We start from the raw sequence: 23,829 nt of genomic DNA on the forward strand, positions 1-23,829 counted from the left end.
TATAACTCCTAACTCTTTCTCTGACTTAATTTGTGCTAACTATGATGGTAGTGAACATGCTTGTCTTACTTATATTGTGGTTCTTGACTCGTGACCGTTATACTTGAAAAAGATTATTTTATACTTGAAAAAGATTATTATATACAATGTGTTGTGTTTTCCCAGCTTGATAAACAAGGTCATTTACTGCTGTGCTTTGCTTTAACCACCAAAGATTTTGTCCTGTTCTGAACTTGTCATTCATGTGTTTTCAGTTATTCAGTCTGTCTTCCATAAGTTTGAACATCCAGATTTGGCTCTTAGCCTGACAGAATCTTGCAGAATATTTTAGAGAATCAGTATCTCTGGAGAACGAAAACTCAGACTCCCCAAAATAGATAAAGTTGGAGATGATTCTTCAGCGTCTCTAACCCCTTCCCCTGAGCACTTAAATTAGCCCTTAGAGAAGTATGTCCCGGCATGTGTTTAATGTTCAAAATATTATTTGCTAACTAAAAACCTCTGTGCCCTTGTATAGAGCTATCCCCTTTGTGCTGACACATAGTAGACATACAGAAATGTTGTCTGTCAAGGAACTAACTGCCCAGGCTGCATTATCCCCATGAATCCATTTCAGATATCTTCAGGTAAAAGGTAGAAGTAATCATTTTCACCTTTTTTAGTTTTCTGTTGCTTCATAACAAATCGCCACAAATGTAGCAGCTTAAACCCCGTGCATTTTTATCTCAAAGTTCTCTAGGTCAGAAGTCTGGGTGGGCTCATCTGGTTTCTCTGCTCAGGGTCTCAGAAAGCCAGAATCAAGGTGTTGGTCAGGCTAGGCTCTTATCTGGAAGCTCTTGGGAATAATCCACTTCCAAGCTCATTTAAATTGTTGGCAGAATCCAGTTGCTTGCAGCTGTAGGTCTGAAGTTTACATTTACTTGCTGGCTTTTAGCCAGGGGCCAGCCTTTGCTCCTAGAGGCCTCCTGCATTCCTTCTTACATGACCCCTCCATTTTCAGACCAATAATGTCCCGTCAAGCCCTTCTCACAGTTCAGATCTTTCAGAACGTTCTCTTCTGTTGCCAGCCAGAGAAAACGTTCTCCTTTTAAAGGCCTCGTGTGATTAGATTAGGCCTATCCAGATGATCTCCCTTTGCCATAGACATAAAATAATCAGGGGAGTAATAACACCAGGGAACGAAGATCTTGGTGACCATCTTAAAATTGTGACTACTACCCAGCCCTTGAAACTCTCATCGAAGGTTGTCCTTTCCTTCTATGTGCATGTAAAAAGGTAACCTCCTTAAAGGGAGCATCCATGGCTGAGGCATTTCGTGACACCCCATCATACTTTGCACGCCTTGCCTGCAGTGGACATTCAGTACATGTATGGCGGATGAATTGGTTTTCATTCAATGACTTGGTGAGATCAAAGGTGAATAAATTTATTCCAGACCAAATTGTAAGAGGATCTGCCCGGTTCGAGGAGCAGCGTGACTTGACAGTTCATTGCCATTTTGGTTTTGTTTTTCCTTTTTTGAAACTACATTTATTTATGATCGACCGGAGAGACTAAACAGTGGACGCATGGGCTTTAGACGCCAGTGCTATTCATGTGAGGTCAGAAGAATTGCATGAAAAAAACATGAAGGACATGAAGTGGATGTTATAGTAAAATTAATATTTTAAGGGAAAAAAATCATTAGTGAGAGAAAGGAGCGTTCTGGAAAACTGTGTTCCATTTAGGGCACCTCGTTACCAGATTCTTTAAGGGAAACTGGAGGGAGTTCAGAGACATAAAGAATGATGAAGAGGCTGTAGGGATTAACTTACAAGCAAAGATTTTAGAAGACTAAATATGTAGAGCTTAGCTGAACAACAGCTGAGTCGAGATGTAGCTGTTGTCAAATGTCTGATATCAAGAGAAGGAATGTGTTTCTCTGAAGAGCTGAGAGCCTCTTTCTAAGTATTGGAATCAAATCACGAATGGGAAAATCTTTTCTCACCAACGTGTAAGCAGTATTTAGACTGTGTGCTGGGATGTAAAGTATCAGTTGAATTCAAATCCCGGCTCTTCTGCTTGCGTAGCTGTGAAGTTGCAGGCAGCTCCTTTAACCTTTTAAACTCTGTCATGTGTGCAGTGGAAATTATACCACCTACCTATCTCATGGGATTGTTATGAAGGTTAAATGAAATGACTTAAGTAAACAGTCAAGTTCCATGCCTGGCACAGATTGCAGGTTGAGAAGGACTGTAGGTGCTATTGGTATTACCCTTATCATCGTCACTCTGAAGTGGTTAAGAGTTCAAAGGGCGAGGGTCAGACAAACCTGGGGTACCAGTTCAAGTGCTACCACTTACTAACTCGTAGTATCCTCAGTTGTAAGAGGGTCATAGTGAGGGCTGTATGAAATAACGCAGCATGAAATGCTTAGCACATAGTTAATCACTCCGTAAATATATTAGCAGCTATATAGCATTATTTTCATTATAGTAACACAGTCATTATTCCACCCTGGAACCTGACTAAAGGCTTAGCATATATTCAGTTTCCAAATTGCCCCTATTTACAAACAACAGCATATACATATCTTCATTTCTGTCTTTATCACCCCTCCCTATAGACACACACACACACACACACACACACACACACACACACACACACACACCGTTCGATAATTTTTTGTTGGACTGAATTAAGTAATTTCTACCAGTGATTATATCAGGTACTGTGGTCACTGTACATGGCTGGGGAGATGCCGGAATGGGCTTCTGTATTCCTATGTAATCAGAGTTCTAACAACTGATAGAAGGGCATTTTTTATTCCAATAAAACTGATACTTAGATTTACCTAAATTTCTGTGAGGGAATCCCTGCATTCATAAATAGCATTTTCATTTTTTTTTTTTTTTTTTTTTACTTCTACATACACAAGAATTCCCTGTGGCTCCTTAGTACAGATAGGATTGTGGTGGTGTTATATGGAGAATCTATTCTAGATTAAGTAGAAATGGTACTAATGAGAGGATTATCGATTAGAAGGTGTTAAGATTAATCAGAGTGTATAGTCAGATGTATCAGGTATTTATCAGAAGTAGCTTACAGAAAGTACAAGAGGGCCAGAAGAAGAGATACAGATGGCAAGAAAAGCATATGAAAAGATGCTCAATGTTGTTAGTGATTCGGGAAGTGCAGATTAAAAGTATAAGAAGGTACCACTGCATACTTACTCGAATGGCTAAGATTTTTTAAGAACTGACAGTATCCATTCCTGATGATGATGATGTACGGCAACTGAAACATTCATATATGACTGATGGGAATGTGAAATTGTATAGCCACTTAGGATAACAGTTGACATTTTTAAAATACAGTTAGGCGTATTTCTATGGTGTTCCACAGGTAAGTATTGGTCCGAGAGGAATAAAAATACAAGTTCAAACAAAAACCTGTGCCCAAATGTTTATAGGACCTTCATTCATAATAGCCCAAACATGAAACAACCCATATTTTCATCAACTGGCATACAGATGGACAATTTATGGTGTATTCATACAACAGAATACCACTCAGCAATGGAAGGGAATGAGCTACTCATGCATGTAACAACATAGATGAATCTCAAAAACATAAATGAAGGAAAACAGACACAAGAGGCTAAATACTTTGTGATTTCATTTATAAGTCATCCTAGAAAACAGTTTCTGCCTTATTAGACTGTGACCTTCTTGGTCTGATAGAGTTCTTTGCACCAAGATAACATCAAAGTCAGTGAATGAGAAGCAGAAATTCTGAGTTTGAACTGTGTCGGGAACAACGTATAGCCCCTACGGGAGTCAGGACTCCAGATTGGGTCAAAGGTGAGTACAAGGTAGTTTGGGGTAAATCAGTATGCCCAGGACTATTAAACACGAGGGCAGGGAGCTGGACCTGACAGCATATCTGCTTCAGTGGATCCTATACAAGTTTGTCCACTCACATAGCCTTTAGCCTCCTGAGAACATAACCTTTCTTTGATGATCATTAATTACAGCTGATCACAGTTGCTATCAAGGGTATGATTTGCCTGCCTTTGACAGATTTCCAGTTCTGCCTTGCTTGTCCATTTACAGTGTGCTTTATTGACCCTCTTTAGCAACTCCTAAGAATTGGCCGCGACGGAGACCACACTTACCGATCAGGTTGACCCCAGAGTTGCGTCAATTTAATAGGGCTTCTAGTTAGTTTCTGGCAAACATAAGATGCTGAAGCAAAGGACCATCTTAATTGAAGTGTTTTTGATATGACAGATTTTACAATGATAAGTTTGGCTCAAATATAACCTATGCTTCAGAAATACAACAAGTGATGTAAAGAAAAGAGCCTGTGGTTAGAACTCAGCAAATGTTTTCTGCTCCCTGGACTCAATCTGTTCAACCTTAGGCCACGTAACCTTGCACTTAACCATACAGGGTCAATGAGGCAGGTGGGCTGATGCTCTCAAAGGTGCCATTGAGCTCTAATATGAATCCCATGACTCTAAGAGTAGTTGGTAGTATAACTGGGAGGAGGAATAGAAGAAACATTGCCATTTCTTAGACTTTCAAGCTTTTAGACCTGACTTTCAGGCTTTTCTGAGGTCTGAGGTCAGCTGTGTCCAGTGTTTACATTATAACATATCTATTTTGGAAAAGAACTGGCATGGTTTGTAGACGGGGATGGAAAAGTACTTAGGCTATTCTTGCAACTAGAGGCCCATAATCAGGTTTTTATACTTTTCCTTAGAGGTATATATTGCAATGACTCACTGTAAGAAACAATATTATTGCTCATATTAAATATTCCTTAAGTAGCTTTTCCATATCTTTGAAAGAGTTGTTTCTTCTAAGAAAGCAGATTTTATTTTTGACATGGTGGTGCCCTTTTTTTAAAGCTCTTAATCTAGTTCTTTTCATGTCAGTGAAACCTTAGCATTTAAAAATGAATTGAAATATTGGTAACTGGTCCAATAGAGATTTTTGACTACATAAGCCAAAACTCCAAAGTTAAGTCTTTGATGCATATGTACGTTTTTAATTTCTTATTTTTTCAATTCCTGTAGACCAGTTCTCTTTGTAGTCAAATTCATTGTAATCCCATCACGAAAGTGTTGATCTTTTAGTAACCTTTATTGAAGCATTGTATTAATCCACATTCCCTCACGGTAACAGACGGTTTGTATCAAACATATCATGCAGCTTAGCTCAAGTCCCATATGGAACTAATAAGCCACGCAGTAAGTGGCCTTGTGTAGATGAATATAGTTTGGAAGAGTGTGTGTGTGTGTGTGTGTGTGTGTGTGTGTGTGTCTGTGTGTGTGTGTGTGTGTGTGTGTGTGTCTGTGTGTGCACGTGCGCATGCATGTGCATGTGTCTGTTGTCTAAACTGAATTTCTCCTGCCAAAACCTAAATGACAAAATGATTCCTGAACCCCTGGAGTCTTTCTTGGCCTGGAAAAATTGTGTGTTTAAAAAATAAAAACAAAATTGAGTACTTTGATATTAAATTAGCTCTCTTAGCTCAATAAGCAGATGCTCACTGAGTGTAAGAGCTCAGCATTTATTTCTTAGAAGTACAATCACACTTTATTTTAAAATATGATCTACGGAGCTGCAAATGGTCTTACTCCTTCAGTGGAGTAGTACCATTCATCAAGCTGTAGGAACTAGTCAATTTCAACTACAAAGGCTCTAACATCATAGTTGATCTAATTTGGTGAAACTCACAGTGATTTGGATGAAACCAAATTGTAGTTTCATACAAGAAGATGGTGTGGGAGAGGAAGATAAGGAAAGATACTTTAGTGGAATTGACATGGTTGTAATTGTCTGCTGAGGTCTAAATGTATTCTGTGCTCTTGTTTTCTTTTCTTTAACTTGTTTCAGTAACTATAAAGCCAGATCTTCCTGGTTTGTATGGGGATTTTCTTTTGCTAATAGACAATAGCATTTGTTCATTTTTTCAGGGAAACCACCGAACATTCTTCTTCCCACTTCCCATCTCATTTATCATTTATGTGTAGTTTTCACCTACTAGTCTACGATAGAGTTGCGCAAAAGTTTAATTGCTCCTGTGGAGTTCTAAACCAATCAAAGTAAAGCCGAAATTCAAGCTAATTGAAACCAAAATTCCACTTAAAAACTGCTTAGACTCTTTGGGTGGTGGTTAAGTAGGAAGTTGTTACAAAAGGTGTTTATTTCAGAGACTAATTTGAGGCAGTTAGACAGACCCAAAGCAATATTTTATTTGCCTGGGTTTCTTGGCACCCCCCCCCTTCCCCAATCAGAAGTGAGAGCAGAAAGAGCTCTTTAGGGAAGTGTGGTATTGATAGTACTTGGTGAGGGCAGGTTTTGAGGAATGTGAAATAAGATTTTTTTTAGAGAAAAGAGAACTTCAGTCTTTGAACCTAACTTTCAGAGCCGCCTCTGGAGTGTTGCTCATGTTCTACAGCCAAGGCACAGATTGGTTATGTGACTCGTTCAAGATTTCATATATTATGTAGTGAGAACAGACTGTGAGTCCAGGCCTGTCATTCCAGAGACAGAGCTGATTTACAGGGCCTACCCTGGTGGACACTAAATAAATACTTGTTGAATGAAAGAATAGAATATGTAGGAACTTAGTAAATGTAGTTCTTTCTCCCCTTTCCCTGTCCTTTGTCTTTTCCTCCTTGGCCTCACTCCTCTTTTTTTTTTTTTTTTTTTTTTTTTCTGTTTCTGCTAATACATCACCACAGTTAACTTGTTAAAGAATTACTTAATAAAAATTTAGATTTATTTCTTTCCTAAAGTATGTACATTTTAATAGCGGGTCAGCTCTACCTGACATAGTATAGTGTATAAGACTGAACCCCATCCTACCCCTTCTATTTTCATATACTTCCCCTGAGGTGCTCAGAAAGGTATCTTCTGTAGGCTCTTCCATCAAAACCTACCCCTCAAGTGAACACATAAAGGTTTGACACCCTCTTCGCCAAGTTTGACTTCTGATACCATCAGAAGTGGGCAAAGTCAGAAATGGGGCTGACTGGGCTGATGTTCTTTCCTCTCTCGCACTGTGAATGTGTGCTGTGCAAACCATATTTTTATATCAAAATCCTTATAAACGTGGTGCAAACCTGTAATGTTAGAGCATTGAAAGTGGACTCACAGAACTTTGAAAGGCTCATCGAGATGATGTAGCTCAGGAGCGTTTGTTTAACCCGCAAGATGGGAATGCCTGTCTGAGCTCTAATTCTATTCCACCACTTCCCTTAGTTAGAGGAGTTCCTTATTTGCTTTACGCTTTGGGCTTCTACATAATATTTCATTTGAACAAAGGATTCTAGAGCTACAGAAAAAAAAAAAAAAGTTTGAAAATTATTTGGCTAGCCAGAGCAGGGAGGCACTTGCTGATGATCATACAGTAGAGCTCAGTCACCCAGATCTTCTGACCACCCACATCATGTCTTTCCATTTCACTGTGCAATGATTTTAAAGGTATTGACATGTATCGTGTTCATTACTGCCTCTTTAGAGTGCTTGCAGTCAGAAGCTTAGTAAATTAGTAAAAATTGCCATGTAAAAAAGTGAACAATGTACTTAAGATTTTTTTTTTCCTTTGAGTTGAACTCACCTCCCCCCCCCCCCTTTTCTGACACTCATTCTAATTAGTTAAGTGATAAGCCATCTTTGGGCACCAGTTTTATGCCCAGCCTAGTAGTAGATGCTCTGATGATGATAATATATGGAGTATATATGTATTATAATGGTAATAAGTCTAGTTTATTGAGCACTTATTATGTACCACATATTGTTTGGGGTGCTCTGTACACTTTATCTTATTTAAACTTCACAACAGCTCTGCAAGAGAGGTAACATTTCCCATTTTATAAGTAAGGAAGCTGAAACTCCTCAGAGAAGTGAATGACTTACCCAAAGTCAAACAACTAGTAACTGACAGCACTGTTATTCACATCCAGATCTTTTGCATAGAAGCTCATTGCAGTGCGTCATGATGCCTCTCACTCCCTCCCCACAGCATTGATCTCACTTACTAATTAACAAATATTTATCAAGTACCTACTCAGTTAGTTAAGGGTTTCCAAAGACAGCACATGCAAACTTGGTGCAGGAAGGGATTTGGGGAGTGGTGTAAAATGTTCCCTTATCCTGGAGGAGTCAGAGAAAGCTACCTACAGGAAATGCAACTTGTATCCACACCTTGAGAAGAGATGGAATATTGCCAGATGGGGGCACCTGGATGGCTCAGTCAGTTAAGTATTCAGCTCAGATCTTCATCTCAGCGTTCCTGAAATGGAGCCCCGTGTTGGGCTCTGTGCTGTCTGACAGTGCAGAGCCTACTTGGGATTCTCCCTCTCCCTCTCTCTGCTCCTTCCCTTCTCTCTCTCTCTCTCCCTCCCCCCCCCCCGCCCCAAAATACATAAAGATAAAGAAGAGAATATGGCCAGATGGAGGATGCCTAGAGAGAGACTTAGAGACAGGAAATAGAGCTCTATTGAGTACTCTGTAAAAGGCTGTCCGGAAGGTTGTTAGCCAGTATGAAAAAGCTGTTATGTATGTAGGGGACTGCATGATAAACAAATTGAATTTACTCATTTATGTCATACTCATTTATGTCAGCTCCCCCAATGAAATGCTACTTATTAGTGGCACTAGATAAAATAATTTAAACTTGCAAACTCACGGGGTTGAAGAGAACAGAAGAGACGAGAGTGAGTGATAGTCAACAAAATTTTAGAAAAATGCAAACAAATAGTGATAAACTGAGTTGGCAGAATGGAGAAAAAGGAAGCCTAGAGCCTTCAAGTAACCATGTAATTCAAGCCATAGCCCTCCAGAAGGAGTTGGGATTTGGAGGTATGAAGTACCTCGTAGAGTGTAGAATAAGGAATAGGTCTAAAAAACAGGAGAATTGCTTGAAATTCTACAGAAAGAGAAATAAGATTGCCAGTTCACTTCATCCACACTTCATAGCCAAGCAATTACCCCTGCACACACCCCAGTGGGAGATTGGAGGTTTACTTTCTGAAAAAATTGAACCAGAGAAGCTCTGAACTCTGAACTGCCCGGTACACAGGGTCAAGAAATAAGATGCCTTACGGAAAACAAGGGAATTCAGTTAAAGTCCATCATACCAACACTGAATTCCCCCAACCGCTTTTTCCTACTCTCAGAATGGGATCTAGATTATATTCCTAGGCAGAAGATTGGAGGATTCCCTCTGGAGAAATATAGTCCCAGCAATGAGAACTACTGGGATTGACGTGTGCCCCACAGAAAGGGCTAGGTTTCAGTTCTCACTCACTCTACAGTGAAACCCACCCCCCCCCCCCCCGTCAGCAAGCACTGCATAGACTATCTGATGAGCTTTTACAGTCTCATTCATAATGCCTTGAATGTTTTTTCAAATCTAAAAGAAAAAGGAGGAAGAAGAAGAAAGAAACCCAGAAGTAACAGAAAGTAGAGAAAGAGGAGATGACAAAATACTACTGCTGCTAATAACAAGAAGAAGAAGGAGGAGGAGGAGGAGGAGGAGGAGAAGGAGAAGAAGAAAAGAATTAGGGGATAACAGTTTTCATATTGAAAGGCCTCACAATGTGCCCAGCACAATGAATGAAAAACACCAAAACAGAGGCTTAGCACTGTGAACTTTTAAAATACTGGGGTTAAAGAATAAAATCCCAAAAACATCCAGAAAGAAGAATCAGCTCACATACAAAGGATCAAGAATCAGAATGTTACCAGGTTTCTCAGTTCCCATATGCACAGTTAAATGGCAGTGAAACAGGACACACCTGGGTGGCTCAGTTGGTTGAGTGCCCAACTTCGACTCAGGTCATGATCTCATGGTTTGTGAGTTTGAGCCCCACATCGGGCTCTGTGCTGACAGCTCAGAGCCTGGAGCCTGCTTTGGATTCTGTGTCTCCCTCTCTCTCTGCCCCTCCCCCACTTGCACTCTGTCTCTCTCTAAAAATAAACATAATAATTTAAAAAAATTTTTTAAATAAAAAAAATAAATGGCAGTGAAACATTATTTTAGAAATTTTGAAGGGAAATTATTTCAGCCTTGAATTCTATGCCCAGACAAACTATCATTCAAGTGTGAGAATAGAATAAAGGTATTTTTAAATATTCAAGGTGTCAAAAAAGATGCCTCCCATGCTCCCCTTTCCCAGAAAACTGTTATAGGATATGCACTACCATGATGAGGCAGTAAATCAAGAGAGAAGTCATGAGATCTAAAACAACAGCTTTGACACAGAAGAGATGATGGGGAAGGAAAGTTCTGAGAAGCGAGCAGTGGAGAAGGCCCCAAGAGCAGCAAGTTCAGAATGGAACAGAGAAGAGGGGTGCTTCCAAGGGGGAAATGGACCTGGTAGGTTATGTGGTGTATTTAATCAGACTGAGAAGAATTTTAAGGTTTTGTTCTAGTTTAGGGGGGATCTAGTGATAAGTATATAAGTACTCAACAATTAACACTGTCTTCAAGATAGGTACCCAACAACTAGGAAAAATGACAATTATCAGTTTAGGAAAAGCAAACCCAAAAAAGTACAAAAAAGGAATAGTATGTTGTTACATGGCTTAGCAGTGAAAAGTATTTCTGCATATATAATAAGGTAAGCACTAAATATTGATCTAACAAAAATTGTGATATTTAATATCTTAAGGGTGAAGAGAAGTATATTTGGGAGGGTAGAGAGTTAAATCCTCACATTCTTTAAGAGAAAGTCATAGGTGATGTATGGATGAGGGGATAAAATGTTTGTGTAAGGGAAGAGTAATATAAAAGCAAAATTTTCATTTTTCATAGTAGGAACACAGTAGATGATGTTTAAAACTGGGAAGAATAGGAAAATTAATATAATCGTACTATTTAGAAATATGAAGGTGAAGAAGTTACTGAAGAGCAAAGAATTTGCTTTTTCATTATAAGCCTTATAGCACTTTAGACTTACTAAACAGTACATGTACTTTATTTTTAAATTTTAATATATATATGTATTATGTGTGAACTTTTTTGGTTTTATATGTTGAAAATTAAAAGGGTGACATGATAGAAAGAATTTGGAGTTGTTATTAAGAAATCATAGCCAAGGGGCACCTGGGTGGCTCGATCAGTTAAGCATCTGACTTTGGCTCACGCGCAGTTCATGGGTTTGAGGCCCGTGTTGAGCTCTGTGCTGACAGCTCAGAGCCTGGAGCCTGCTTTGGATTCTGTGTCTCCTCCTCTCTCTGCCCCTCCCCTGCTTCTGCTCTCTCTCTCTCTCTCTCTCAAAAATAAATAAACCTTAAAAAAATGTGTTTGAAGAAATTCTAGCCAAAAAAAGAAAAGAAACTCTAGCCTTGTAAAATCAAAAACCAAGAAACAGCAAGTGTTGACAAGGATGTGGAGAAAAAGGAACCCGCATGCACTGGTGGAGGGAATTCAAACTGGTGCAGCCACTGTGGAAAACAGTATGGAGGTTTCTCAAAAAATTAAAAACAGAACTACCATATGATCCAGCTCCACTACTGGGTATTACCCAAAGAAAACAAAAATACTAATTCAAAAAGATATATGCGTCCAATGTTTATTGCAGCATTATTTACAAAGCAGTATACACATACACACAATGGAATGTAAGATGTGAGACACACACACACACACACACACACACACACACACACACAGGAATAGTACTCAGCCATAAAAAGGAGAGATCTTGCCATATACAACAACATGGATGGACCTAAGTGAAATAAGTCAGTCAGAGAAAGACAAATACCATATGATTTCACTCGTATTTGGAATTTTAGAAACAAATGAACAAAGCAAAAAGAGACAAACAAAAACAGACTGAAATACAGAGAAACAGAGAACATTAACTGGTGGTTGCCAGAGGGAAGGTGGCTGGGGGATGGGTAAAATAGGTGATGGGGATTAAGAGTACACTTATTGTAGTGAGCACCCGAATAACGTATAGAATTGTTGAGTCGGAAAAATGAATGTACAATGCACAAATGTTAAATGTTGAATGTAATTAACATAACAAGTATGTTAATTATACTTGGATTTAAAAAATTAAAAAAAAAATTTAAATCCAGCCTTGGCTTGGTGCCTGATCAGCTGTGACCTTGGGCAGGACACTTGCCTTACTGAGCCTTAGTTTCTTCATTTGTGAAAGGAAGGAGGTTGGAAAAATGGTCTCCAGGGTCTCTTTAAGATATAATGTCCTAGGATTCCGTGGTTAAAAAATGATAATGCTATACAGCAAATGCAGGGTTAAGACCTGGGTAGAGGCTTAGAATTCCCACATTTTCCTTTTTTGGTTGAAATCAGACTTGAAGAAAAAGTTTTGTTGTGGTCTGTGAAAAGAATTCAACACCCACCTTCCATTGTGGAGCCTGCAGCAGGCAATTGACTATGTACTGGCTCAGGGACACATAGCTTAGTGTTATTTCAGTATGGGTGTGTGTGTGTGTGTGTTTTTATATTTAATATTTTTCAGTATGAATCACAGGTGAAATTTCCATGCCATGTGTAAACAATTTCACTTTTTTATTGAAACAATGAATTCAAGAATGTCACATTGGGATATCAGCCATTTTACTTTTATCAATGTATGGAAAAAATGCTTTTATACTAATATAAGAAATGATGTCATTTAATATGGAGTAGATCTTATAATTCAAGGTCAGCAAATCTCAGGAGGTGATTTAGGTCACCAAGCTAGCTTTGGAAAAGGAAAAGAATATTTTCCCTTTGTCTTCTCAAGTATTTCAACCAATTTTCTTCTCAGACTTTGGGGTAGATGGTGGAACAGCATGGTTGTAAGAACGAGGCTCTAGCTAATAGTATCTCTGCTATGAAAACATGCGGTCCTGGAGAATTTATTTCCCCTTTCTGGGCTTCAGTTTCCCCATCTGCAAAAGAAAAGGATTGCCTTAAATAACATTCAAAATACCTTTGAGTTTTAACATTCTCTGTTTCTACTTCCTTATTTTTTGTGTATATTCAGACCATTCGAGAGATCTGGTTAGGCTTGGGGGTTTTCCTTTAGCGGTTCAGGGTAGTGAGAGTAAACTCTGTTAGTGTCACTCACACTTAAGTAAAAAAATCAGTTAAGTAGTAGATACAAACAAAAGAAAACTTTGATTTTGTTGTTGTTATTGGTAGCGGTTTTATTGTTTGTTTCTTTTTTTAAGATTTTTTTTTTTATCTTTAAGTAATCTCTCCATCCAATGTGGGGCTCGAACTCACAACCCCGAGATCGAGAGTCGCATGCTCTACTGACTGAGCCAGCCAGTAGCCCTAGTAGTGGTTTTATTTTTTAAGAGAGGAAAATATTTAGAAGTTTGGCTTAGCCACTTTTAAATTTAGGTGTTGGAAAAGTAAAACTTCAAGACTGATTATCTTTCATGTTAGTACACCAGTATACAGCTTACAAAGTACTTTCTTCATATATATCATATCATTTGAAAAATACATTTCCACAGGGCCTTGTACATTTGTTGTGTATTTTTTTTAACGTTTATTCATTTTTGAGACAGAGAGAGACAGAGCATGAATGGGGGAAGGTCAGAGAGAGAGGGAGACACAGAATCTGAAACAGGCTCCAGGCTCTGAGCTGTCAGCACAGAGCCCGACGCGGGGCTCGAACTCACGGACCGCGAGATCATGACCTGAGCCGAAGTCGGACACCCAACCAACTGAGCCACCCAGGCGCTCCTATTGTGTATTTTTTTTAACGTTTTTTTATTTTTGAGAAGAGAGAGACAGAGCATGAGCAGGGGAGGAGAGAGAAAGAGGGAGACACAGAATCTGAAACAGGCTTCAGGCTCTGAGCTGTCAGCGCAGAGCCTGACGTGGGGCTCGAACTCATGGACCTCGAGATCATGACCTGAGCCAAAGTCGGATGCTTAACCAACTCAGCCACCCAGGCGCCCCCATTTATTGTGTATTTAATGGTGTGTGTGTGTGTGTGTGTGTGTGTGTGTGTGTGTGAGAGAGAGAGAGAGAGAGAGAGAGAGCGCATGTGTATGAATATGCACATATACTTAGATCGCTGTTATGACCAGTTAAAGAAGCAAGAGGTAGTCAGAGACAGAGTTAGAGAAGGCAAGGAATAGACAGATGAAAACCATTAGCAAGTTACCCAAGGTACATAGAAGGACCTAATTTTAGAAAATCAACTCTAGCAGAAATAAGTAAAACTAAGACCAGATCCATCCACAGGCCATAGTTTCCTCATACCAGCTCTACAGCTGTAAGTCCTGGTTCTGGACAAGAGGAAAGTTAGGAATGAGAGAAAAACAGAGCACAGCTTCTATCAAAAGTGGCTTGCTATTTATTTGTTTAATAAGCATTAACCGAGCCCTAGCACTGTCAGACACTGTTGGAAATTAGAGATGAGCACGACATTGCCCTTGGTTATACAAAGGGGAAGGTCAGGGAAAGAAGGGCTGAATGTGCCCAGAGTATCTACTGCCAGCCTTCAGTATCAAAAACCAAATACTGGTTTTGCAGTATGTGTCCCTGGAGTTAATGTCAGCAAACCCTGTAGGGCTCTTTGAAATGTGCTAATTCCATACGTGGCCATTCCTTGTCTTCTCTAACTTTAGGAGGCAAGGAAGCAGGAGAGGAAGAGGCTACCTTTTAAATACCATGCTGAAAGTATGGTCAACAGTATTGGAATCGTACATTTACATTTCCTCTCTGAGAGTTCAAAAGAAGAAAAAACTTAGCGAATGGATCGTGTTTGGGAAGCATTGCCTAGTATCTGCCACAATTTCTTTTAATTCTGTTTTTCCACCTTTGCAGCTAAGATATCAACATGGACTAGGGACTCCAGACTTGAGGCAAACCCTCCCTAACCTGAAAAACTTCATGGAGCATGGACTAATGGTCAGGTGGTGAGTACCTTTATCTCTGACACCCAGAACCTGGAACGTGGATAATAATCGGAGAAACTTTCCTGGCTTCCTCATCACTCCACACGTGCTTTCTTTGCTAAGATACCTGAAGGAAAGGAAAGGCAGCCATTGTACATGTGTGTGTCTACACCCCAGTCTGGCTTAGTGGAGTGAGGCACCCTCTGGAAGGGCGCAGGTTCGAGGGGGTACTGTTTGAACACTGGGAGGTTGGCTGGGCGAGGAATCCTTGAGCGTATTGCTGAGGCAGAGACTGGGGGACAGCCAGTGTGATCCACAGAAGGGAGACAAGGAGCCCCTGGGGCTTCTTCGAAGAGCCAGCGAAGGACGTAACTACAGCATGAGCTTCAGGATCAGTGGCTATGAGAGTTAAGGGAAGAAAGCAGACAACAAATAGGTCAGCTTGACGGACCCAGTCTGAGGCCAGGAGGCCCATGCCAAAATGTTTCTTATATTTGATGTCAGTGCCTGTCGGACCACAAGGGCAAGTTGCTGTTTAAAAATGTTTTGACGTGACAGACAGAACTCTTTTACAAAGAGAAGGGGAGAGGGAAATTCTGTTGCAAAGAAGACATTAGCTTGATTCACCTGACTTACATGGAGAGCTGTTGGCTCCAGCCATTTAGTCATTCTTGAAGTTTGAATTCTTGGATGATGGGCAGGAACTTACAAAATCACGTAAATGGAAATCAAGCCTTAAGAGCTACAGAGCTGGGAGCAGTATAGTTTCTTCTAAAGAGCACTGGCTTCTCTTCCCACTTCTTTCTCCAGCCTGCTGGGTGAACTTGAAGTTTAACCTCTCTGAAACTTAATTTCCTCATCTGTAATCCCTGCCCTGCTCATCTCACCAGTGTGTGGTGAGACAGAAAAACTATCTGTAGGGAGGAAGGTATAAGATTGGTTTCACTTTCTTCTGTGCCAGAAGGATAGGCCTTGAGAGTAATGAGAAAGCGACGTCTTTGACTGACCTTTACTCTGACATCTTTCATTTTTGTCCTATGTGATCCTCAAAGTGCGAGTTCTGATGTCTGATCTTAGATAGGACCCCTATTAAGCAAACGAACAATTGTTTAAAGAATTCTACTTAGAATATCAAAATATTTTATAAAAGCTTGGTACTGATATGGACCCGTGTGCCCTGAGGCATAAGGAACAGGAATTGAGTCTTAATGTAAATAATGAGAGCCAGCAGACATTTACTTAGTGTTGTCTCTGTGTAAAGTTCTGTGATAGGCGCTCTGGAGAGTTAACAAAGAAGTGTAAGGTTCAAGCCCTACACTCAAAGAATCTGTGATCTAGTTGGAAGCAAGATACGTAATTCATGAAAGGTTTCCTAATGCAAATGACAAATAACCTAAGATAATTTTTTAATTTTTTTTTATTTTTTAAGTTTATGTATTTATTTTGAGAAAGGGGGGGCGGGGGCAAGGGAGGGGCAGAGAGAGGGGGTTACAGAAAATCTCAAGCAGGCTCTGCACTGTCAGCACAGAGCCCAATCCAGGGCTCGAACTCACAAAACTGTGAGATCATGAGCTGAACTGAAACCAAGAGCTGGATGCTTAACCAACTGAGCCCCCCAGGTGCCCCCCTAAAATAAGTTTTTTTAAAAGAAGCAACCCACAATACTGCCTGGCTAATCACTAAACGAATCTTGCTCAGTACAGACAGCAAATTGTCCCAGTATTATTTATTGAAGAGTCTGTCTTTTGTCCACTGTTTGATAATGCCATTTCTTTCATGTGCCAGGTTTACTTATATGCATGAGTCTGTTTCCAGGCTCCCAGTTCTGCTCCTTTGTTTTATTTGTCTATCTGTGGGCTAATACCACATTTTTAACTATGACAACATGTAATGTCTTTAAGTCATGTTGAGGTTTGAGGATACCCAATAAAAAGCATCCTTCCTCCCCCTCATATGTGGAGCCACTTTAGAGGGGATATACAAAAGACAGAGTAATAGAAGTCAAAATGTCAGTTTCATTACTGAAAAAGCCTTTTGGAAAATGTGGATTCAGATCTAAAATAAAAAGGGTTTGCAAAAACATCACTCAATGTTTATTTTTGAGAGAGAGAGAGAGAGGGACAGAGACAGAGAGCACAAGCAGGGGAGGGGCAGAGAGAGAGGGAAACACAGAATCAGAAGCAGGCTCCAGGCTCCAAGCTGTCAGCACTGAGCCTGATGCGGGGCTTGAACCCACAAACTGCGAGATCATGACCTGAGCTGAAGTTGGAAGCTTAACCAACTCAGCCACCCAGGCGCCCCTCATCACTCAATTTTTTTTTTATTTTTTTTAACGTTTATTTATTTTTGAGACAGAGAGAGAGCATGAATGGGGGTCAGAGAGAGAGGGAGACACAGAATCCGAAACAGGCTCCAGGCTCTGAGCTGTCAGCACAGAACCCAACGCAGGGCTTGAACTCACGGACCGCGAGATCATGACCTGAGCCAAAGTCAGACGCTTAACCGACTGAGCCACCCAGGCGCCCCTCTCATCACTCAAAATAAAACTTCCCCTCACAGTCGCATCGTGAACTGGAGAACCCCAGGCTTTCCTCACAGAGGCAGGCCCTTGACCACTCTGCAGAGAGCAGTCACAGACTCCTATAGGAAACCAGATGGGGCTAAGCCAAGAGTACCCAAGTTTTACTTTTCCCTCTAAATTCACCCATCAGAAAAGGCCCTTCTTCTCGAAGAGAGAGAGAATGGAGAGAGGCCAGAAGTGCTACACCTAAATCATGTTCCTTCATAGCAAGGGAAAAGGAAGATACCCCCAACTTTCTTGATATCTGATAGGGTGAGGCTCCTACTTACAGTTCTTCAAAACTTTTGGTTTTTCTTAAGAATTGTATTTGCATGATTTGATACTATGATACCAAATCTTCCTTACTGTGAACTTGGTATCTCTTTATATGTTTTCTTTCCTTTTTTTTTTAAATATTTATTATTTTTGAGAGAGAGAGAGAGAGCGCGCGCTCATGAGCAGGGGAAGGGCAGAGGATCTGAAGTCAGCTCCACGCTGACAGCAGAGAGCCCAGTGCGGGGCTCGAACCCACAAACGTCGAGACCATGACCCAAGCCAAAGTTGGGTGCCCAGCTGACTGAGCCACCCAGGCGCCCCCTTCCTGTTTTTTTTTTTTTCATCTTTATTTTTGAGAGAGAGAGAGTGTGAGCAGGGGAGGAACAGAAAGAGAAGGAGACACAGAATCCAAAGCAGGCTCCAGGCTCTGAGCTGTCGGCACAGAACCCGATGTGGGGCTCAAACTCACGAACCACAAGATCATGACCTGAGCCGAAGTCAGACAGTTAACTGACTGAGCCACCCAGGAGCCCCCCGCCACCCTTTCTGTTTTTTAAAAATACCTCAATGAAGGTTTAAAATTTTCTTCATAAGATCTTATACCTCTTTTATTAGGTAGCTTAGCATTTTGGTTGCAATTATAAATTTTTCATTATAGCATCTAACTTTTTTGTGGCTAATACACAGGAATACCCCTGATTTTTATATTTTGAGAGTGTGTACAGCAACCTTGGTAACATTAATTCTAGTAGTTTGTCTTAGATTCTCTTAGATTTTCTATGTATACAATCAGTGTTTTAGTGAATGACGGCATTGTTTCTTCCTTCCAGTTTTTACTTACGTTGCTTTTTCTTGGCTTCCATTTTATTATGGAAGAGGAGCACTGACAGTGAATACCCTTGTCTTATTCCTGACTTTACAGAGAATGCTTCTAACTTTTCACCATTAAGTACTGTATTTATCGCACGTTTGGATAGATAGCCTTTATTCGCGAAAGGAAGTTTCTCTCTATTCCTAGCGCAACTAAGAGTTGTTTTTTTAATCACGAAGGTACGTGGTTTGGGGGTTTTGTTCTCATTTTTTTATTGTCTGACATTTTAATTTCAATATACTTAACATACAGCGTTGCATTAGGTTCAGGTGTACGATACAGTGATTCAGCAATTCCATGCATCACCCAGTGCTCATCATAACAAGTGCACTCCTTAGTCCCCATCACCTGTTTCACCCATCCTCCTCTCACCTCCCCTCTGGTGGCCATCAGTTTGTCCTCTTATGGTTGAGGGTGTTTCAAGGGCGCCTGGGTGGCTTAGTCAGTTAAGTGTCTGACTTTTGACTTCAGCTCAGGTCATGATCTTGCGGTTCACGAGACTGAGCTCGATTGAACTCCGCTTCAGGCTCTGTGCTGACAGCTCAGAGCCTGGCTTGGGATTCTGTGTCTCCCTCTCTCTCTGCCCCTCCCTTGCTCACGTGCTCGCTCTCTCTCTCTCTCTCTCTCTCTCTCTCAATAAACTTAAAAAAAAAAAGCGTTTCTTGGTTTGTCTCTCTTATTTTTCCTTCGTGCATTTGTTTTGTTTCTTAAATTCCACATGTGAGTGAAATCATATGGTATTTGTTTTTCTCTGACTTATTTCGCTTAGTGTAATATATTCTGGCTGCGTCTACCTCATTGCAAACGGCAAGATTTCGTTCTTTTTTATGGCCAAATAGTATTCTATTGTGTGTTTGTGTGTGTATACTGAGTGTGTGTTTTTAATTTTATCAAATGCTTATTCTGAATCTATTGAGATAACACTATATTTGTTCTCCTTGTGTTAATTAGTGTTAATGCATTTTCTGATGTTAAGCCATCTTTGCCTGCTGGGATGTACTCTATCTGGTCGTCATGTATTATTTTTTCCTATATTGTTACACTCATTTTGCTAATTTTTAGAATGTCTACCTCTGTGAACTGAGGTGAGGCTAGCCTAGAATTTTTCTTTCTCACATAATAATCCTTGTCTGATCGGGTAACAAGGTTTTAATAGCCTTATAAAATAAATGAAGGATCTTTCCCTTCTTTTGTATTCTCTGGAACAGTTTATATAAGGTAAAAAAATCATCTATACAGCGAAGGTCTGATAGAACTTAGCAAAAACCTAGTGGTTTTTGTTTGTTGAGAGAGGAGGGTGCAGATTTTTAACTACTGATTTAGTGATTATAGGTCCATATATGTTCTATGTTTCCAATTCCCCATGAACTCACTCTAGTCTGATCTCCAGTGCAGTCGGTAGACGGAAACTCCTTTTATCTAGGTAGATATCTGCCGAACTCCGTGTTACAGAAAGGGCACTTTTCTGTCCTTATGCTGTTCCGCGACTGGCATTTAGCCTTGCTTGAAGCTTTCTCTTTTCTTGGCTTCCTGGACGCTAACTACCCTCCCCCGGTTTTCCTCCCTTCAGCTGCTCTTTCTCTGCTTGTCATGTTCCTCCTCCTTTACTTGATCGTTAAAAATGGAGCTCTCCGTGGCCCCATCTTAGGTCTTCCTCTTTTTTCTCTCTACTCTCTTCTCATGTGATCTCATCCATTCCCTCAGCTTTGAAAATCGTCTATATACATATGACCCCCAGAGTGACATTTTCATCCAGACTCTCTCCTGACAACTGTGTGTAGCCAGAGATCGACTTGACACGCCCCACCCCCCACAACCCCCTGTAGAGCATCACAGGCGCCTCAGCCTGGACACACCTGTAAGTGCCCTTCCTCTCTCTTCCTGTCAGCAAATGCTCACATCAGGGCATGATCCTTGATTCCCCTCGCACCAGATCTAGTCTGATTCATCAGCAGACCCCGCCATCTCTCCCTGCAAAGTGTATATCGAATCCGACCACTGCCCCCCGTGTCTACTACGACCACCCCAGTCCAGGGCACCACCTTCTCTTGCCCGACACTGCACTAGTCCAGTTTTTCTCCCTAACTTCACTCTTGTCCTGCCTCTCTTCATTCCCCACAGTAGCCAGAGTGGCCTTTTTACATTTCATCTGTATCTTAATTCCTCCCTGCTCTCAGTGGCTAAAATAAAATTCAGGCTCTTTTCCATGGTCTTCCTGGCCCCTGCCTCCCCACTGCCTCCTCTGACACCACTCTCCCCTCCTCTCGCAGACGGTCGCTGTCTGGCCTGTCTTGTTACATGAACAAGTTCTTTTCTGACCCGCTGCTCCTCTTCCTTCTACCACCGTTCTCATCTACCCCCTCATGTGGAGGGGACAGTCTTAGAAAAGGCACAGTAGCTTTATTGGCAAAGGACAGACCACCTTGGCTATCGTACATGCTCACATTAGGAACAGAGAGCTTATATAATTTGGGAACCCTTTTCAAGAAAAAGAATACAAAACTACAAATACAAAATTAGAAAAAATGTAAATACTTGGGGCTCCTGGGTGGCTCAGTCGGTTGGGTGTCCAACTTTGGCTCAGGTCATGATCTCGCGGTCCGTGAGTTCGAGCCCCGCGTCGGGCTCTGTGCTGACAGCTCGGAGCCTGGAGCTTGCTTCGGATTCTGTGTCTCCCTCTCTCTCTGCCACTTCCCTGCTCATGCTCTGTCTCTCTCTCTCTCTCTGTCTCAAATATAAATAAAAACATTAAAAAAAGAAAAAGAAAAAATGTAAATACTTAAAATGAAAAACAAAATGGTCACAAATTACTGGAACTTGAGAGATTGGATTCCTTTCTTCTGAGATCTCGTTAGAGAGAGATGTTCGTATAGAAATGCTTCCACATTGCAACCCGCCTGCCCTTCCCCTCCTAAAACACTGACATTTCCAGCAATTCTCACTTCTAAGGTACAGAGGAAATAAATGACTTTCCAAACGTGGTTGACCCATGAACCTAGAGCAATAAAACTAGAATCTGGGTCTCCTGGCACTGATGTAGTGAACCCATTGAGCCCTAAACTCACACATTTCTGCAGTGCCCCTCCGTGCCAACATTCACATTAACGCTGAATGAGTAGCAGGTACCCCTTTATGGTGCTGTCATGAAGAATGGGCTACAAGGTAGATCCGAAGTACCACCACATGAGCGCTACCGAATAATTCCAAGCAAAAACCACCACAGGAAGCCAGCCTGGAAGTTACAAATGCAAACAAAGCTGGAGCGAGCACTTTTAGCCTCTTGAGGAAATCTGAGAATTTCCGAGAGCGACCGTGGACCTAGGACTTCCCTCCCAAGCCTGTGCTCCTTAGGGCAGAGGGTAAAAAAACTCACACTTCCGAGGGAGCCTCTTACATCTTTTGTAAAAGAAAACACTTCCATTTTCTGTGCGGTTGTTATCATTCACAGACTGGTCCCTGCGGAAGCAGATTTGCTGTGTGTGCTTTTGGTGTCGAGGATTCCAAACTGGCGGAGGAGGGTCGGTGCGGCCGCTGACTCCCTCCTCATGGCAGGCTTCAAAGCCGTGTGACGGCTTGTTTGTTTGGTTTTTTAAAAGACAACGTTATGAAAATTTCCTGGGTGACGTGATTTTTCTCTTCCGCGTTACAGGATTCTGATCTAATATCAAAAGCAGCTACCTGCTTCATCCTAAAACTGACGTGTTTTCCTCACGAGAGGGTTAGGTGGAGCACGGTCTGAGTGTATTATGCTAGGTCTTTCCAAAAGGAGCCGCAATTTTCTCATCCTCAGATCACCAACCCCATTGTAACTGCCAAGCAACACAACTTTGAAAAGTAGGCTTTCAAGTCACAGGTTGTGCTCTTGAGTATTTTGGTTAAAAGCCACCAGCATGCCGTTTAAACATACCGTCTTACTTTTGCTACCGACTGCCAAGTCCAAGGTTCAAATTGACATGCACACGCTCAGCTGATGCAAGTGCTGAATTACGGTCGGGGAAGAATGTCGATGGAAGCTGCTACTTGACGCCTGCCAGTAAGACGATAAGTTGCAAACCGAGTTGGAGAGATTATGTGCTGTGGTTGTTGTGAACGGGCTGTGTGATGGGGCCCCGGCATTCAGGTCCCGGGACAGACCATGTCTCTCCTCTGTTCTCTCACCCCTTCTCCCCCGACCTCCAGATAGACCACGCTCATTTCTGACCTCAGTTCTTTACTCAGACAAGTTCCCACTGCCTAGAAGAGCCTGCCCTTGCCTCCGCTCTGCCCAAATGTTGCTCTGTCACTTTAAGATACAGCTCACATCCTGTGTCATTCATTCATTCACTCTACAGGCACAGTGGCAGATACCGAGATAAATATATATTCCCTCAAGAGCATAGGTTCACTCCTCCCACCAAGTCTTAGCCACTAGGCTCTTGAGCAGCTGGAGGGTGGGGACTGTGTCTTCCTCATCCTGATATCAGCCTGCTATCAGGGAAGCCTAAAATTATGTGAGTAAACGAACTAGCCATCGTCTTATTCTATTCATGGAATATACTCCTTGAACATTCGGAGGAAGTCATTGGCTTCCTTGTGGGGGCTGTGGGTGAGACCTGAGACCTGAACAAGCCTTCATTAATGAGACAGCGTTTAGGGGACCTGGAGCACAAGAAGGATTTGGACGTGTGAAGGTTGGGGAATAGGATCGGGCAGGTCAAGGAAATAGTTGCCCAGTTATACCGAGCCTGGAAAGACTATGGGTCGGAATACCGACCCCACCACTTACCATCTTTGTAATTTCAAACAAGTTTAAGCCGTCAGCTTATATTTATCTGTAAGATGGAGTCAGTAGTGCCTGCCTGACAGAGTTGCTGCGAGGATTAAATATATAAAGTCTAGCATACTGCCTGGCACACAGCAGTGGTCACTAAGTATAAAAAAGTAGTGGATAATTGAGTCACAGTTTTTATCTACACTGTAAAACGTTAATCCATTCTTTGTTAGAGGTGTTTCGTTTTTCCTTTAAAATCTACAAATAGGTATAGAAAATGGTTCCCGGCTCACATTTTTTAATAGCAGCTCATGCCATCTTGTATGTTAATGCTGCAAAATAATCATCTTCCCCCACTTGCTTTCCTTAAGTCCTTTATAAAAGTCCTTCTGAAGCCATGGAGATAAATACCCTAAAATCTGTTTGCCTGCCTACTTTTTCTGGTACCTGCCTTCTTAGGTACCTCTCACATGGAGTTAGAAGTTACGAATAG

The 23,829-nt window shown here is 41.3% G+C and overlaps 1 protein-coding gene across 2 annotated transcripts in view; it reads left to right on the forward strand.

Moving 5' to 3' along the window:
• Positions 1-23,829, forward strand: part of UVRAG (UV radiation resistance associated) — a 296,618-nt gene that overhangs the window by 254,580 nt on the left and 18,209 nt on the right. For both annotated transcript variants that reach the window (XM_060605582.3, XM_078433088.2), the window contains exon 14: positions 14,809-14,900. In XM_060605582.3, coding sequence (XP_060461565.1) covers positions 14,809-14,900 — 92 coding nt within the window. The remainder of the gene's footprint in view (positions 1-14,808; positions 14,901-23,829) is intronic.

This window comes from Panthera onca, chromosome D1 (genome assembly GCF_046562875.1).
Source record: "Panthera onca isolate mPanOnc1 chromosome D1, mPanOnc1 haplotype 2, whole genome shotgun sequence".
NCBI lineage: Eukaryota > Metazoa > Chordata > Mammalia > Carnivora > Felidae > Panthera > Panthera onca.